This window comes from Drosophila rhopaloa, unplaced genomic scaffold (genome assembly GCF_018152115.1).
Source record: "Drosophila rhopaloa isolate 14029-0021.01 unplaced genomic scaffold, ASM1815211v1 contig_3, whole genome shotgun sequence".
NCBI lineage: Eukaryota > Metazoa > Arthropoda > Insecta > Diptera > Drosophilidae > Drosophila > Drosophila rhopaloa.
In genome coordinates this window covers 14,090,912-14,109,497 of record NW_025335123.1, presented here as the reverse complement: position 1 = coordinate 14,109,497, position 18,586 = coordinate 14,090,912, and the positions used below count along the sequence as shown (strand labels likewise).

The window sequence follows — 18,586 nt, the reverse complement described above, 5'->3', positions numbered from 1 at the left end:
AGTTAGGTGTATCGTTAAGCTGATACTAAAGCGGTACAAACATTTATGTAACATTTTCAAAATTGTTTTTTAGTTAAGTGAGGCCCAATAACTTTTCATTATAAATGTCCGCTTACTAAGATCATTCTGCAATAGTCACAAATATTTCAGAAAACATTTTTAAGCTGTAAATTTGTAATCTATTTTAAACGGAAATTAATATATATTATATTTCCTTTATTGATCAGCTTTAAATATAAGATCAGCGACAATTATAGATGATTTATTTCTTTATAATTATCGTTATTGAATCATATTTTCAATTCAATTAAAAAGCTGTGTTTTCCTAAACACATGTTTTATTGTATAATTATTTTACTCCGAAACGCCTCCTGTTGACCGGGGCCTCAAGAGCAGAGGAGAGCTATAAATATATATGGGCTTGAATTTTTGATGTTTGCTTTCGGGTTTTTTTTATGAGTGGCAAACAGAAAGCAGCGCGAAATATAAAATAAAAGCGGGCAGAGTAAATGTATAATTTCGTTGATATGGTTATCGTGCGCGACATTCTTTTAATTGTGGCTAAAAAGCGGTACCGCCCGGTTCGTTGATTTCATTAGCGTTGAATCAGTTTGAAGATGAAGATGGTCGATCAGCGGGCACACGAACCGGTGTTAGTGTTGCCAAGAACCCTCCATTGGGCACTCTTCTTACTCACGTTTCTTGTGGCAAATCCCTATACCTTGGCACAATTATTTTCGGTGGATAGCAGTGGCCTGGGCATTTCGCTAATGGAATCGGTGGCCATGGCCCTGAATGCCTCCAGTCTCGCCCTGGCCAACAACACAGCCTGGCCGGTGCAGCACAATCCACCCGAGGATCAATTGGAGATCGAGAGCTACGACTATATAGTCGTGGGTGCAGGAAGTGCCGGCTCCATTGTGGCCAGTCGATTGAGTGAACTGTGCCGGGTGAAGGTTCTGCTGCTGGAGGAGGGACAACTTCCGCCGCTGGAATCGGAAATCTTTGGCCTAAGTGGAGCCCTGCATCACGACGAGCGGTACATGTTCCTCGATGAAGCTGCACCCAATCCCAAGTGCTGCCAGGCGATGGCATCCGGACATGGCTGCGTCTGGTGGCATGGCCGCATGATGGGCGGTGGTGGAGCCATCAATGGCAATATCTACATTCCCGGCAGTCGGGCGAACTTCAGGAACTGGAATACAACCGGCTGGGATTGGCCACAGGTCCAGCAGACCTATACTCGCCTCCAGCGACGCCTCAATCTCTCCTATCTTCAGGCGAATAGTCTCAACCTGAAGTTGGCCAATCTCATCTACTCGGGCTCCTCGGAATTGGGTGTTCGCCGGATGAAGCAGCCCTTGATAGCGGGTTCCACCTTCGGTTACACCCATCATGTGCCCGTGACCATCAACCAAGGTCGCAGGGCCAGCAGTGCTCGTTTGTATTTGGCCAATGATCGGGTGAATAGAAGACCGAATCTCAAAGTGATACGAGGTGCCCAAGTTCAGAGGGTGCTCATAAATCCAGAGGGAAACCAGGCCACTGGTGTGGTTTATACCCTAAATGGTGTGGAGCACACGGCGAAAGCCTCGGGAGAAGTGATCCTGAGTGCTGGAACCCTTAACTCCGCCAAGTTGCTGCTGCTTTCGGGCATCGGTCCACGGGAGGAGCTTCAAAAGTGGGATATACCCATCCATCAGGACCTGCCAGTGGGTCGTAATCTCCAGGATCATGGCATGCTGCCGCTGTTCCTGCTCTTCGGCTCAAATTGTGCCGTGAATAGTACTCGCGATCCCACAGACAATCCCTATGCTCCCATTTCGGTTACCAAATATCTATTGGAAAATCAACAGGGTCCTTTGGCCAGCGGCTTCTACATGATGGGCTACATCAACTCCAGTTCACCGAGCTCCACCCTCGGCGAACCCGATCTCCATGTGGTGGCCCACACTCTTCTGCCAAAGGGAAGTACCGGGAGCTTTGGCTACTTGGGTTTCCGGTCGGACTTGATTGAGGCTCAGCAAGATGCCCTGAAGAAATGGGATCTGCTGCAGATTATGGGTTCGCTATTGCGTCCTTTATCACGCGGAAAAGTGAGTCTCTCCAGCAAGGATTCCTCGGACCAGGCCAAAATCGAGAACCACTATGGCGAGGCTCTAGAGGATCAGCAGACGCTACTCCGCTATGTGAGATACATTCAAGGGCTGACCAATACCCGATCTTTCCGCCGATGTGGCCTACGTTTTTGGATGCCTCCACTCGCCGAATGCGATATATTGATACCCGATTCGGATGACTATTGGCTGTGCTACATCCGGTACTTCTATGTGGGCGCCTGGCATTCCGTGGGCACCTGCCGCATGGATTCCCAGGAGGAGGGGGGCGTGGTGGATGAACGACTGCGGGTTCATGGTGTCAAAGGACTTCGCGTGGTGGATGCCAGCATAATGCCGGAATTGCCGGCGGGTAATACGAATGGACCTGCCATGATGATCGGGGAGAAGGGAGCCCAAATGATCCTCGAGGATCGGCAGGAGGATAATGAGGTGCTCCAGGAATGCTGAACTAAGTTCTAAATACATTCTTAGAGAAACTGCTGCCAAAAAGTGATAGCTTTGTAGACTAATTTACGCTAGTTGTATATTTACTACCTTCAAAACATTAAAATCTTTACCATATTTATCGACTAAAAACTTGTTTTTGGAAGAACATACAGAATTCAAAGACTTTTATTTAAGAACCAATCAAAAAGTACTTCGATGTGGGAATAGACTTCATATTAACTTTACATTATTTCCATTAATTGGGAATATAATTCCTATTAATATTTTTAATATTATTACCCAAAGAATATTTCAAAGTCAAGACCATTGTAAATTCTTAATAAGCATATTGATTTGCATATAAACTTTTTTAATTGCTTTCATGAGAATTCTTTTACTTTTCAATATATATATGTATGTACGTATATTCGCTTATTGCATTTTTTTTCCCCACACTTTTGGGTTTTTCTTTTGTTTTGCTTGTGCCATTTGTTTATTGTTCTGCTTGGGTTATAGGTTAAATACACTAAGTACTAAATATATAAAAATAGTACATCGTTCTTGAAGATAAATATCTTTAAAAACGCCTGTTTAATAACAATATTACCAACAGACAACTTTAATGAATATATTTTGTTGGAGTTTCTTTTGGAATATTTATTTTGCAGGCCAGTGTAATTAATTAAGTAGCTGGGATTGCAGAACGACCCTCACATTGGTCAATGCACTCACAGAAACGGTGGCTCTGGATCAGCGAATTTCGGCTCCAGCTGAATCAGCAAATTCGGATGGAGTAAGATTCATAGTTCCCATCGAAAGCCAGTCAGTTGGGTTTTCACGATGACGGCGATCAACACGTTTGTGGCCATGTGGCGGTTCCTGCTGACCATCGGTCCCTCGGCCATGGTCATCCTGCTCCTCAATAAGGGAATCCTCGAGCAGCGCTTGGATATTGTGGACGAACCGCATCGGGTTCGTTCGATACACATCGAAGAACTGCGCAAATCCTATGACTTTATTGTGATTGGTGGTGGATCGGCTGGTTGTGTTTTGGCCGCCAGACTCTCGGAGAATCCCGAATGGAGTGTCCTCCTCCTGGAGGCTGGCGGGGATGAGCCCCTGCTCATTGATCTGCCCCAATTGTATCCGGTATTCCAGCGAAGCCCCTGGGATTGGAAATACTCGACGGAGCCCTCGGATCGCTATTGCCTGGCCATGGAGGATCAGCGTTGCTTTTGGCCCAGGGGCAAAGTTCTTGGGGGCTGCAGCTCCATCAATGCCATGATGTATATACGCGGTAATAGGCGGGACTACGATCAGTGGGCGGCACTGGGTAATCCTGGCTGGGATTACGCCAATATCCTCCACTATTTCCGAAAGACAGAGGACATGCGAGTGCCCGGCTTTGAACACAATCCCTATCATGGTCACGGTGGACCCATCTCCGTGGAAAGATATAGGTGAGTTGGTTTGTTTTTTTCCATTGATTTGGTTATATATTTTTTATTGGTAAAATCTAGATTCACCTCACCCCTTTTGGACATCTTCATGAGGGCCGCCCAACAGCTGGGCATGGTCCATCCCGATTTGGACTTCAATGGTCGATCCCAGACTGGATTTGCCCCGCCCCATGGAACACTGCGGGATGGCCTGCGTTGCAGTGCCAATAAGGGATACATTCGCCGGAGTTGGCAGCGTCCCAATTTGGATATCGTGCTGAAAGCGTTTGTGGAGAAACTCCTGATCGATCCGCAATCGCATCGGGCCATGGGAGTGGCCTTCGAATACGGTCTGGCCAAGCATGTGGTCCGGGCCAAAAGGGAGGTGATCCTGTCGGCCGGCGCACTGGCCAGTCCGCAACTCCTGATGGTCAGCGGAGTGGGGCCGAGGGAGCAACTGGAGCCACTGGGCATCCAGGTGGTGCAGCACCTGCCCGGCGTGGGTGGCAATCTCCAGGATCACATCTCCACCTCGGGAGCCACATACACCTTCGACAGTGGCCTGGATCGCCATCTCTCCTTCATTGTGCCCGAAAGGATGAACGAAGAGGCGGTGGAGGAGTTCCTGCAAGGACACGATAGTTTCTTCTATGCCATGCCCGTAAGCGAGGTGATGGGCTTCTTCAGCACTCGCTATCAGGATCCCCGACTGGATTGGCCCGATGTCCAGCTGTTCATGGGCAGCTATAGTTATGGAGCAGATGGTGGATTGGTCGGACGCAGGGGAGCCGCAATCACATTGGACAACTATGCGGAGACATTCGAGCCGGTGATCTACCAAGACTCCTTTGTGATAGCCCCCCTGGTGATGCGTCCCCGCTCGCGGGGATTCCTCCAGATAGTCTCACCCGATCCCAAGATTCATCCCCGCATCCATGCCAACTACTATGACGATCCGCACGACATGGCCGTGATGGTGGAGGGCCTGAAGATGGCCCATCGTCTGACCCAAACGCCGGTGATGCAATCCCTGAACGCCACGATGAACATCTACGAGTGGCGCAATTGTCCGGAGGTGGAATACCTAAGCGATGCCTTTTGGGAGTGTTTGGCTAGATTCTATTCGCAGACGATATACCATCCGGTGGGCACCTGCAAGATGGCCCCCGTTTCCGATCCCGCCGGCGTTGTGGATCCCCGGCTGAGGGTGAGGGGAATGCGGGGACTGCGGGTGATCGATGCCAGCATTATGCCCACCATTCCCACGGGCAACACGAATGCCCCGACTTTGATGCTGGCGGAAAGGGGAGCGGACATGATCAAGGAGGATTGGCGTCACTATCGCGATGGCGGGTGGAGTTAAGTGCCCAATAATATCCAACCATTTGCACCATAATTTAACAACAATAAAATAATTTCTATACTGAATATATGGCGTGTGACTTAATGGGAACTTAAACATGTCAAAAGCCTCTTCAATAACTATTTATTGCCTTAAAAGGGCGTGCTATTTTAACAAATATACAATTTGTATTTAGCTTTAAACTACTGGGTTCTACTTTTCGTATCATTTGAAGGATTTAATTGCATGATAATGTTTATATACCTATAATTATTTTAGTAAACTGCAACCTTTAATATAGATTTAAGCAGAATATTCATCAATAACAATTCCTTATTCAATTTAAACTCAACTGCGTAACTCACGCAACAAGAAAACCTTTATAAATAAACATTTCGTTTTGCGGGCATGGGAAGATATTTATGAAAATGAAAGGAAAACGATCTTGCAACCTAGATAAGCCCTTTGTAAATGAGTAAATGAAGTGCATGCCTGGCTAATGGGACACATATGGCATTGGACAGTTGCCTGGGAGTCAACGAAGTCAGCCACTGCGATTAGCAATCCATATATCAATTGAATTTAGCAAGTGCCCAACCATGTAATGGCGAACTATCCATTGTTGCCATTCCCCAGGTCAGCTAATTTGCTTTGGTAATGATCTTGGCATTCATTTGACTCTTGCCGCAGTTGCCAGTTGTCAGTTTTCCATTTTCAATTCAATTCAGTTAAGTTTTCATTTTACTTTTAACAGCGAATACTTCATATAACATTTCCCAGCGCTTTGAACTTTTGCAGTTTTGCTTGCCATTATTTATGATTTTGTAGTCAGTTAGATTTTTATGAGAGTATATTAGTGTTGTTTGCTGTTTGCGACTTTATCCTATAAAGCTTAGGATATGGTAATAAATTTAATTTAAGGATAAATTTAATTAATTAATAAATTTAATATAGAACAAAAAAAAATACAACATTATCAATTATAAATTTAATTTAAGGATATTTTTAATCAATTGATAAAAATATAGAAAAATAAAATACAACATTATCATTTATTATACCCTTGCAGAGGGTATTATAATTTCAGTCAAAAGTTTGCAACGCAGTGAAGGAGACATTTCCGACCCTATAAAGTATATATATTCTTGATCAGGGTCACCTCCTGAGTTGATATAGCCATGTCCGTCTGTCCGTCTGTCTGTCCGTCTGTCTGTCCGTCTGTCCGTCCGTCCGTTTCTACGCAAACTAGTCTCTCAGTTTTAAAGCTATCTGCTTGAAACTTTCCCAAAAGTTGTCTTTCTATTGCAGGTAGTATATAAGTCGGAACGAGCCGGATCGGGCGACTATATCATATAGCTGCCATATAACTGAACGATCGGAAAAGCCATAACGTTGGTGTTTTTAAAGTTAGGAAGTTGGGATTTTCTATATGTTTTATTTTTGGCCAATTAATCCGACCTACAAAATTTCATAAGGATCGGCCGACTATATCTTATAGCCGCCATATAACTGATTGATTGGAAATGCCATAACTTGGGTGTTTGTAAGGTTAGGAAGTTGGGATTTTCTATGGGTTTTATTTTTGGCCAATAAATCCGACCCACCAAATTTCATAGGGATCGGCCGACTATATCCTATAGCGGCCATATAACTGAACGATTGGAAATGCCATAACTTTGTTGTTTTTAAAGTTAGGAAGTTGGGATTTTTTATGAGTATTAAGAATGCATCATATGAATAATTTTGAAGAATATAATTTACAGAATATTCTGCAAGGGTATTTCAACTTTGGCTCCGCCCGAAGTTAGCTTTCCTTTCTTGTCATTTATACATTTAATATAAGGATACATTTAATCAATAGATTAAAATATAGAAAAATAAAATACAACATTATCTATAAATTAACGAATTTACATTTATACGTTTATGCTTTTTTTATTTATTAACCACAAATAAAATGTACTTTATCCACATTTCATAGAGTTTAATATCCTAATGCATTTCTTGTAAGAACGATCTAAAATTGATAACATGTACTAGAAAATTAATAAGTATCTCAGAGTTTTATCAATGCATTGGCGGCATTGTTCTGAATCGTTTAAATTAAATTTACGAATTTACATTTATCCATTTTTACTTTTTTATATATTAACCACAAATAAAATGTACTTTATCTGCATTTCATCGAGTTTAATATCCTATGCATTTCTTGTAAGATCAATCTAAAATTGATAAAATTTACTAGAAAGTTAATAAGTATCTCAGAGTTTTATCAATGCATTGGCGGCATTGTTCTGAATCGTTTGCAGCCCGTAATTTATGAGCGGCCACTGAACTGAAATGGCAAATGGCAGCGCGAAGCTTACGAGTTTGACCAGTTTGGGTGCCCCAGTGGGCCATGGCTTTGCTTTGGGCCGCGAATCGGAAAAGGTTTTCGAGACTTTTCATGCGAGTGCGCGGCGATTGAGCGGGTCAGTCCACGTCCGCCACTGATCGCAAGATGACGCTCCCGGTGAAGCTGCCCCTCAACTGGATTCCCATGGTGATGGTGATGGTGATGCTGCTCCTGGTCGGCAGCCAGGCCAATCCGCAGCAGTTTCTGCTGGCCGAGGATTTGGTGACGGGTACGGGTGCCGGATCGGGAACTGCTGCTGGAACAGGAACCGGAAATGGTGCCGATACCGTGCCCATCAACGATCCTTCTGGTAGGTTTTGAAATCAAATAATATGTTTTATTGCTTCCCAAATTCTGTTCACTACTATCTATTTAAAAATATATATTCCCTTTTATTATAATTTTTGGTAGTAAAGTGCCTGCAGGAGTTACATTAAAAGGAACCTGTTCTGTCATTTAAACATGTAAATTCCCTATTATTGTGATGTTGCTAGTTAAGTGCAAACTAAAGTTACACAAAAATAGGAACCTAAAAAATGTTCTAAATAATTATCATATTTACAAGATTATCAATTTGGCATTATAAAAAAAAAGATTTACAAAAATTTCAACATTACCAAATTAGACATTAATTTTAGACATTGTCTTTTAAAGAAAAAAATTAGACTGATATTAAAATAATTTTTGGTAGTTCTTGTTATAAGAAAATCCGTGGTATTTTTATTTGTAAAAGTTAAAAAACAATTTTTATGTTAGAATTATTCGACTTAAAACACAATTCAAGCAATCAACCAACAGTTTTAAGTTTTTATATGAAAGTTGTAAGTTATATGATACCAAACACAATATCTTTTAATATTGTTGCAGATCTGAGTGCTGGTTTAAATTTCGCGCCCGTGGGCAATCTGATTGCGGCCGCTGCGAATGCCGTGCCCCCCGCCCCCGTTCAATTTATTCGCACGGCCATGAACAGCGGGCTCTGACCGCCAGGTGGCGCTAGCCTGGATTCTTGGCCACCCCAAAAATAATTATCTCTAATTTTTAAGCGCCTTTTTAAGCACCACTTTTAATTACTCTGTTAAGCGTTTATTTTGGCGTTTTTCAGTTGCCTTGTTTTGTTTTGTTTTTTCTTTTTTTTTTCTGTTTTGCTTGTTGACTTTGTATGTGCGTTTGTGTTGAGCAAAATGCTATAAATGAGTTTATGAGACTTGTTTTATCTGGTTATGACTTTTTGTAGCGATAAAAAGTGTGCAATTGGGATAACTCAGTCTCAAAAGCAATTTGTTATCTGAATCTGTTATCGGGGAACTCTCTATTATATATTGTTTTTGCTCTTTTTTTTTACCCTACTTTGTTTTTTGAGCGAAAGGGGATTAAAGTACAGTGATGCAGATGAAAAATTCTCACAAAATTACAACTAAGAAATTTCTGTTATAATGTAAACTATCGTTTTCCCACAAAAACCAAAATAAAATTATCTTTGAATAAGTTTATTGCTGTTTAATGATGAAACTACAGCTTTTCTGCGGAAAATGAATGACCAATTGGTCTCGTTATCAATAATAAAAAGAAACATATATTTTTTATTGAACTTAATCGATAATTATATTGCTTATGGTTGCTACATATATAGCAATATAATGTAATTGGAAGAATTTAGTTCGAATGAGCTTGCAACTGAGATGAATTAGAGGTTTACACCCATTTCAGAACTGGAAATGTCACTCAAACAAGAGCAGATTTCGATTAGGATTCTGCTGCTAATGATGATGATGCCGATACACACACAAAAATAATTATGGCTTCTAATGAGGTATTAAAGCAATGTTCATTTTTGAAAATTTAAAAGATATTTGATTATATACCTTTTTAAAATGACTATTTTCTCATTTGCATAAGCAAATACATATAGAAATTTCTAAGTTTGTAGGCATTTAATGGACAAAGAAAATAGAAATCACAAATTTTCCCCACCTTTTCTTTGGGTTTCGATATAATTTTGATAGCTCTATGTTTAGTGTAATAGATGGGTTCCATCGAGTTATAGGTTTTTTTATAATAATAGCTATAAACGTGTGGTCACGAACGAAAGCAGAATAGAAATCGACTTTTGCTGAATCCCCAGAAAAAGGCAAAAATCTGAGAAATGTAATGGACTACACAGTGTAAAAGATATGTGATCTTTTTTTTTGTTTTCTATTAATGAGAGTATAAGTTTCTGATTCCTAATCTGGACCTGAAATTGGGTATCAATGCTGGAAAATTATGATTTGGATAATTAGTAAAACCTTAATAACAGGCGAAAGGATTAAAGTTTATGAGTATCTTTCAAGTTTTTGAATTTCTTTCAAGTTTTTGAATTTCAACATGTCCACTTTTGAATATATAGATCTTACCAAAAAAAAAATTTTTTTTTTTAAGGATTTAAACAATAATGTGTTTACTTTATTTTGTCTGTGTAATGATAAATCAAATCGATTGCTATTTAAAAACTTTTTTTTTTTTCGTGTACATTTGTGACACATTTGCACGCGCTTCGCCGTTGGCGGAGTCAACGTCCTCGACGGTTGGTTGCCGCAGGGGGAGAATGCACTGTACCCGCTTATCAGACGACCGGCTATAAAAGCAATTCTCCAGCATCGCGATCGCCTCAGAACTAGAAAGAATCGCGTCCCATCGAGTGGCAAACGCAATGTCGCACTCCGGCAGCCAGAATCTTGGATCGGATGCGGTGGCCATTGGACCGAATCCATGTGGCAATGGCAATGCCACTGGCCCCGCTCCACCAGCCATCGGATTGTGGAGTGGCATGGTCACCGTCCTCCTGCAATCCCTCCTCTCCGCCCAGTGCCTCGTTTCACCTGCCAGCCAGTGGCCACCGGATTACAGGGGGGATCTGAGTCAGCCGTATGATTTTGTGGTCATTGGAGCAGGATCCGCTGGAGCCGTGGTGGCCAGCCGGCTCAGCGAGAATCCCAAGTGGCGAGTACTCGTCCTGGAGGCGGGCGGAGATCCACCCGTCGAATCCGAGGTTAGTCCAGCATTTGAACGTAATTACCGCACTCAAAAGACGAACACAATGAGGTCATAAACTGCTTTTTAATCTTGCAGATAATGTTATTTGCATGCAGGCATTTATCAAGCTCTATATAAACAAACATTTTTCTGTTGTGCAAAACATTCTACAGTTGAGCTTCTCTAACTTAAACTTCCCTAAATCAAAGACTCTAGATTTATTATTAATTATTTTCCATTTGAAATATTATATTTTAATATAAATATATTGCATGTTCCAAAGTAAAATAATGGTTTAATAATGGATGTAAAGATGATTTTAACTGTTTTTAATCTTAGTTAATAATTTTAGTTAGTTTTCCTTTTGGTGAGCTGTTATTCGATGCTCCCAAATTAATTTCCATGACCTTGAGATTTATACAACTAAGGATTAAATTCAATCCCAAGCCTCCTTCACACACATGTATTTCCATCAAATTGACTAAATATTAGCCATGTCAACTAATCCACTTGTAATCTGCTTTAGTTGCCATCGTTATTCTTTGGCCTGCAGCACTCGGAATTCACGTGGAACTACTTCACAGAGCCCAGTGACAAATCCTGTCAGGCGATGAAGGATGGTCGCTGCTATTGGCCGCGTGGAAGGATGTTGGGAGGATCTGGTGGGGCTAATGCCATGTTGTATATCCGAGGAAATCGCAAGGACTTCGATGGCTGGGCGGCAATGGGAAACAGGGGCTGGAGTTACGATGACGTCCTGCCCTATTTTGAACGATCCGTGACACCCCAGGGAAATGCCACCCGTCCCAAGGGCTATGTGACCATCGGTCCCTTCGAGCGGCAGGATGACCCCATACACCAGTTGATCATCGACGGTGCCCGGGAGTTGGGCCAGCCCTATGTGGAGCGATTCGAGGAGGGCAGTGAGACGGGCTATGCCCATGTGCCGGGAACGGTGAGGTCGGGTCAACGGATGAGCACGGCCAAGGGTTACTTGGGATCCGTGCACCGCACCCGACCCAATCTCCATGTGGTGAAGAGGGCCAAGGTGACGAAACTGCATCTGGATGACGATATGGTGACAGCGGTCACCTTTGAAAAGGCCGGACGAAGCCATCAAGTTGGGGTCACCAGGGAAGTAGTGCTCTCTGCCGGCGCCATCGATTCGCCAGCTCTCCTCCTGCGTTCCGGCATTGGTCCCGCCGAGCATTTGGAGGAACTGGACATACCGGTGGAGGTGGATCTACCGGGAGTGGGGGCCAACCTGCAGGACCATGTGCTGGTGCCACTCTTTCTGCGACTGGACGAGGGTCAGGCCGAGCCAATCACCGAGAAGGGCATGCTGGATGCCATATACGACTACCTCATCCATCGTAAAGGACCCTTGGCCACTCACAGCACCGCCTCCTTGGTGTCCTTCATCAACACCAATGCGAGCAGCAAAAGTCCCTATCCCGATACGGAGAATCATCACCTGTTCTTCCAGCGAGGCGATCACCCATCGCTGGAGATCTTCACCAAGGGTCTGTCCTTCCAGGAGCAATATGTCCAGCCTCTGCAGGAATACCTCAGGGACTCCCATCTGCTCTGTGTGTTCGTTCTACTCTCCCATCCGTTGGCCAAAGGTGAATTGCGTTTGAGGAGTCCGGATCCGAGTGAGCCACCCATCCTGACCAGTAATTATCTAACCGAACCGGAGGATGTGGCCACCTTGATGCGGGGCATTCAGTACATTGAGTCCCTGGTGCAGACCAAATCCTTCCGGGATCATCAAGCTGAAATGGCTCACATTCCCATTGCGGAGTGCGATCACCTGGACAGCCAGTATCCCAGTGAGGAGTACTGGCGATGCTATGCCAGGTACTTCACCATCACCTGCTACCACCAGTCGGGCACCGTGAAAATGGGTCCCTTCTCTGATCCCCAGGCCTGTGTGAGTCCCCGCCTGCGGCTCCATGGATTGGATAACCTCCGGGTGGCGGATGCCAGCATAATGCCAGCCGTGGTCAGTTCCAATACCAATGCTGCCACGGTGATGATCGGCGAAAGGGCAGCCCACTTCATCCGGGAGGATAACCATGGCAGTGTTCTTGGCGGCGACGGAGGTCTCTGGGTGCCGCACATGCATGCGGATGATTTCTAGTTTTTAATTAGTTTGCCAATTCCAAACACAATCCCCATCACAAATGGCAACTTGTCAACAAGCTGTCGATATCAAAGTGAAGTGCATAAAGTATTACCATGAGGTTACTTAAGCTTCCTAAACAGCTAACCTTTTTTTTATGTATTAAATAAGATTTAAAATGATGTCGTATTTTTTTTTTTTTTGAAAACTTGTAAAGAATTTCGACAAAATGAAAGTTGTACATATTTAAGGTTATTGTTTTTTTTTCTATTTCTAAGCCAAATTTGTTGAAGCCTTACTAAACTAATACAATAGTTGGTTAATAAAAAAATGGTATTCAGAACAAATATATTTAAAGAACATTTTTTTTGCTTAAGAAAAAGAGGAAAGAACCTCAGAATGTTTTAAAATGTTCCACATGTTTTTGTTTTAATTAAAAGCACTTTAATATATCATAAATAATATAGGCTTATCTAGGCCTTCAAAAACCCAATACCATTTAGAACCTTTTAAACCACAAAGATCTTAAAAGAGAGAAGGGTTTTGATGAAGAATTGAAAGAAATTTACGAATGATCGAAGCCATTTGCCATTATCAAGGTGTTTAGCATATCACCGCCTAAACTTGACCCACAAACCCACACAACAGGTTTGCCCAACGCGGCGATACCTCAACAAATTCGAAAAAAAAAAAAAAAAATACACCTGCTCTCTTATCAGCTGGAACCCAAAACAACAGATCCTCCACACGAGCATAAAGATAAAGCGAGGGCAAACCGCGGGAGACTCTAGAATCTAGCTTCTCGATTCTCGATTCTCGATTCTATATTCTATATTCACGATTCTCGATTTTGGGTGGCTTCCATGGGTCGCTCGGGTTTATCACACCTCGTTTGGCTAATCTTCGTGTGATAAGGGGAGTGCCGAGCAGCTGCTGAAGGCGGAAGGTGCGTCTAATTTATGTGTGTATATGGTACGTATATATGTATATAATATATATATACATGGGGTACGGCTCTGGCTTTATGCTATGTACGACTCGAAGCGAAATGCAAATGTCTCCGAGTGCTTTTGATTTACGGACGCCGATGTCATACGAAAAGCGTTCGCTTCACGGCCGTACAAATTCCGGCTGAATGCCGGTCCGCCAGAACAGTTGCCGTCGAGCGGAGTGGTCGAGCGGACGTGTGCTACAAGTCGATTACGGATTTTCACACCCAAAAGGATTAGCGTTGGATTTCACTAAGGATTAATTCAGGATTACCCGAGGACATTCAGTGAATTTTCTTTGAATAGGTAGGTAGCATGCTGCTTTATTCTTCAGTTTACTAAGAATATCATAAGGAAACTATAGTGGCAATATATATTATAGTGAAAAGATAACTAAGGATAGTTTGATTATATTATAACTTGTGAGTTTCCAGAAGCTAAGCCAAACAATTTTTGACTGAAATACAAATTTTATCCAAGAATAACTTGTTATTTTCTTGAAACTCGTTTGGCAATGTTTAAAGAAAATTTTCATTTTATTAAGACCACTTCGAAATTATAAGTTTGAGTGTTGTGAATAGAAGTTTCTTAAACAATGTTTAAATAAAATCACAGGTACTATTATTTTCTAATGATTTCCATTGGCAATCTAAAAGTAGAATTGTAATAGATTTTAAGATTCCTTTTTAAGAAAAACTTGAAACTAACTGACGGATTAACTAAGGTAAACGACCAGTTTCTAACTTTTTAGGGATAACAGGTACTATAATTTTCTAAGCATTTCCTGGCCAATCTTAAATGTAAAACTTTTGTAGATTTTCCGATTACTTTTTGAGAAGAACTCAAAAGTAACCGAAACATAAACTAAGGTAAACGATAAGTTTCTAACATGTTAGAGATTTCTCGAAGTTATTTTCTTCTTCATTTTTTTCCACAAATATTTTATAATGAAATGTGCATTTTTTTCAGCAAAACCCAAGGACTTGTGACAACTCCAAGATGGAGTTCCTGAGCGCCCAGTGCGCTGCCCGTTCCGCGGGTCCGGCCAACACCCTGATGTCCCTGCTGCTCTCCACCCTGATCGCCAAATACTGCGACTTGAGTGGCCAACAGCAGTGGCCGGAGGACAAAGGCGATTGGCTGGACAATGCCGGTGGCTTTCAGCACGACTACGACTTCATAGTGATTGGATCGGGAAGTTCGGGGGCCGTGGTTGCCGGTCGCCTGGCGGAGGAGAGGAAGTGGAAGGTGCTGCTGCTGGAGGCCGGCGGTGATCCGCCCATCGAGACGGAGTTCGTGGCCTGGCACATGGCCACCCAGTTCTCCGACTGGGACTGGCAGTACCACTCGCAGCCGAATGGACGTGCCTGCATGGCGATGCTGGGCGAGAGTTGCCACTGGCCGCGTGGCAAGATGTTGGGCGGCACGAACGGCATGAATGCCATGATCTATGCACGTGGCACACGCAAGGACTTCGACGACTGGGAAGCGAGGGGCAATCCGGGCTGGGGCTATGACGAGGTGCTGGAGCATTTCCGCAAGGCCGAGGATCTGCGTTCCACGCGGCCAGGCTACAAGGCCGGTGATCATGGCGTTGGTGGACCCATGGGACTGAACAACTACGTTTCGGACAACGAATTCCGATCGACCATTCGCGCTGGCATGCTGGAGATGGGCTACGGCAGTGCACCGGACTTCACCGAGGGCTCCTTTGTGGGCCAAATGGACATACTGGGCACCCAGGATGGCGGACGTCGCATCACCACCGCCCGCTCGCATCTGCACAAGAACACGCCCAATCTGCACATCCTGCGCCACGCCCACGTCAAGAGGATCAACCTGGATGGGCACAATCGGGCGGAGAGTGTGACATTCGTGCATCGCGGCAAGAAGGAGTACACGGTGCGGGCCAGCAAGGAGGTCATCGTGTCCGCCGGAGCCATCGGCTCGCCCCAGATCCTCCTGCTCTCAGGTGAGTCTTAAAACCATGGAGGTAACAAAAATAACCACCCTACAAAAGTCTGATTTAATATTTAAGTAGCAAAAGTATCATTAAAAGACTATTTCTTCTTTTTGGCGATGTTCAATGTATGTTATCATTTATCGAATATCAAATAATACATGTATATATGGATATTCATTATTTAATATTCAATATTAGCAACAAAATATTAAATTATCGAGAGACCCATTTCGATATATTAAAACTCTAATTTTGATACCCCAATAATATCTTTACTTATCCCCCATAATTACCTCTTTCTTTAAAATATTCAAGATACCGAAAAAATATCTTTACTTATCTCTCATAGTTTACTCTATCTTTTAAATATTCGAGGTACCTTCCCAAAATGCAATTGATAACGATATGATAACGAATTGCGATTAGAGTTTTTCCCCTTGCACAAGCATACAAATATATATATACATTATGATCCTTCAATCCCTCTTTAGAGCCCCTAAATCTTCCGTTTGCTCTTGGGCTTTGTTTAGTGGTTGGATTAGCTTCTGTTTTTTTGGTTGCATCTGGAAACTAGGAAAGACTTTTGATAAGCACGGATTGACGGACGATTAGATAACCGGAGTACGATATCAGACCCAAGCAACTGAGACTCGTGTCGATGAGATGTCAATGTCGAGCACGCGCAAGGTCGAGCAAGGTCAAGCGATTATGCCTGGCCGATCGGTCGGGATTGTAAACATATGGAAAATAACGTTCTACCGAGATATAACAAAAAATCATTTACGATAGGGCGGTACTTCCCCTATAAGTAAGAAGTACCCTAATTTACCAATTGATAAGTTATAGATTTCACAAGCATTTTCCTTCAAGTGTCGTTACTTGGCATTTTTCACAATAAATGGGGTTCACATACCTGCAAAGATAAAAAGTAAATGGGATTATAGAAATTGTTATAAATGGAATCTTTAAAGAAAATCTTCTTAAATGGCTGGAACAAGTTTGAACAGAATTTCCATAAAAGTTCACATGAATTTTAAACCAAATTGGGACAGGTTTTTAGTTTGTTTTATAAACTGGTTTCTATATATATCGAACATTCTGAAAAGTACGCAGTAGAATGTCCAGATGGTTTTGATAAAATTAAGATTTTAATTAGGCAATCGGGAGATTGAATAAAACTTCAAACAAAAAATGTATTTTATCAAATTATCAACATCGAAAGAACTAAGAAGACTTCTATACTAAAATACCAAAAGATACTTAAGTTAAGTTTATATTTCATGTTTTTAAAGGGCAGAAACACTTTATTAAAATACAACATTCTAAGCAAATTTTTTTTTTAATTTTTTTTTTTAATTTCTTTTTTAATTCTTTTTTTTTAAATTTTTTTTCTTTTAATTTTTTTTCTTTTAATTTTTTTTTTTTAAATTTTTTTTTAAATTTTTTTTTAGGCGTCGGACCCGCCGATCACCTGAAGAGTCTGGGAATTCCCGTGAAACTGGACCTGCCCGTGGGTCGCAATCTAAAGGACCACGCCAGTTTGCCAGTGATCTTCCAGATCGACAAGTCCACGGCCCGCAAACCCACCGAGGAGGAGCTGGTGGACGCCATGTACAACCTGCTGATGGGTCGTCATAGCAAACTGCTGCACCACGAGGCCACCGCCCTGACGGGATTCATCAATACCACCTCGATTGAGGGACCCAATCCGGACATACAGACCACCAACTTCTTCAGCCTGATGCAGAGTCCCGAACTGAAGGGTTATGTGGCCGCCACGGGATTCAATGATCGCGTGGCCAAGAGCATTCTGTCGGCCAACCAGGAGACCAACACCTACATCACCTATCTGCTCCACCTGAAACCCTTCTCGGCGGGCAGCTTGACCCTGCAGTCGACGGACTACCTGGAGGCGCCACTCATCGATCCCGGCTACATGACCGACGAACGCGACGTGGACACCTACATCCGGGCACTGAATATCTACAAGAATCTGCCGAAGACGAAGGCCTTCAGCGAACGGGAGGCCACACTGCACAAACTCGATCTGGAGGCCTGCAATGGTTTGACCTATCAGTCGGATGACTACTGGCGTTGCTACATCCGCCACATGACCACCACCGTCTATCACCCGGTGGGCACCACTCGCATGGGTCCGTCCACTGATCCCACCGCCGTGGTGGATCCCCGCCTGCGTGTCCATGGCGCCAAGGGATTGAGGGTGATCGATGCCAGCATTATGCCCGATATCGTCGGTGCGAACACCAATGCCGCCTGCATCATGATCGGCGAGAAGGGGGCGGACATGATCAAGGAGGAGTATCTGGGCGGAAAACATACCGAGCTCTAGGCTCAGCGATATTCTACGATTTAAGTTTACCATTTTTTGTCTTATTTTTTTTTTTCATAATAAATATATACACACCAGTAATAATAATAAATTGGATTTATAATTGTTAAGTGATGTAATCTACAATCATCATTTCTCTACATAAACTTTTGAAGATCTTCTGCTTTTTGGTTAATGTCTTGGCTAAACTGGTCGACAATGACTGTAAAACTGTTTTAAATTTGCCACCAGAAATGTCTTTAAAGTCTTCTTAGCCACTGACTATTACAACTATCTTTAAATTCATGTTCATAATTAAATGCTATAGCTATTACAGGATATTACTAAATTCCTGCCGATTTAATTTTGGGTGTGAATTGGGAGTGGTATGATGATTTATCCGCTAAAAACAAAAACTGCACCATCAGCATTAAGTGGCGATT

The 18,586-nt window shown here is 42.8% G+C and overlaps 6 protein-coding genes across 9 annotated transcripts in view; 5 read left to right on the top strand and 1 right to left on the bottom strand.

The window, feature by feature from the left end:
* The window catches only part of LOC108048984 (flotillin-2), a 110,647-nt gene that overhangs the window by 18,209 nt on the left and 73,852 nt on the right, over window positions 1-18,586 (bottom strand). The gene's annotated exons all lie outside the window — the stretch shown is intronic.
* LOC108048976 (alcohol dehydrogenase [acceptor]) lies at window positions 338-2,567 on the top strand. Its single transcript, XM_017129955.1, has one exon. The coding sequence runs from the start codon at window positions 618-620 to the stop codon at window positions 2,565-2,567; it is 1,950 nt and encodes a 649-aa protein (XP_016985444.1). The 5' UTR covers window positions 338-617.
* Window positions 3,378-5,413, top strand: LOC108048985 (glucose dehydrogenase [FAD, quinone]). The gene is made up of 2 exons (XM_017129968.2): window positions 3,378-4,006; window positions 4,067-5,413. The coding sequence occupies exons 1-2, from the start codon at window positions 3,387-3,389 to the stop codon at window positions 5,346-5,348; spliced, it is 1,902 nt and encodes a 633-aa protein (XP_016985457.1). The 5' UTR covers window positions 3,378-3,386; the 3' UTR covers window positions 5,349-5,413.
* Window positions 7,796-10,092, top strand: LOC108048989. Its single transcript, XM_017129973.2, has 2 exons — window positions 7,796-8,032; window positions 8,590-10,092. Exons 1-2 carry the CDS (start codon window positions 7,828-7,830, stop codon window positions 8,703-8,705), a joined length of 321 nt encoding a protein of 106 aa, XP_016985462.1. The 5' UTR covers window positions 7,796-7,827; the 3' UTR covers window positions 8,706-10,092.
* On the top strand, window positions 10,368-13,211 carry LOC108048975 (glucose dehydrogenase [FAD, quinone]). Its single transcript, XM_017129954.2, has 2 exons — window positions 10,368-10,753; window positions 11,264-13,211. Exons 1-2 carry the CDS (start codon window positions 10,415-10,417, stop codon window positions 12,878-12,880), a joined length of 1,956 nt encoding a protein of 651 aa, XP_016985443.1. The 5' UTR covers window positions 10,368-10,414; the 3' UTR covers window positions 12,881-13,211.
* On the top strand, window positions 14,001-18,274 carry LOC108048977 (glucose dehydrogenase [FAD, quinone]). Its single transcript, XM_044461309.1, has 3 exons — window positions 14,001-14,157; window positions 14,821-15,823; window positions 17,266-18,274. Exons 2-3 carry the CDS (start codon window positions 14,851-14,853, stop codon window positions 18,162-18,164), a joined length of 1,872 nt encoding a protein of 623 aa, XP_044317244.1. The 5' UTR covers window positions 14,001-14,157; window positions 14,821-14,850; the 3' UTR covers window positions 18,165-18,274.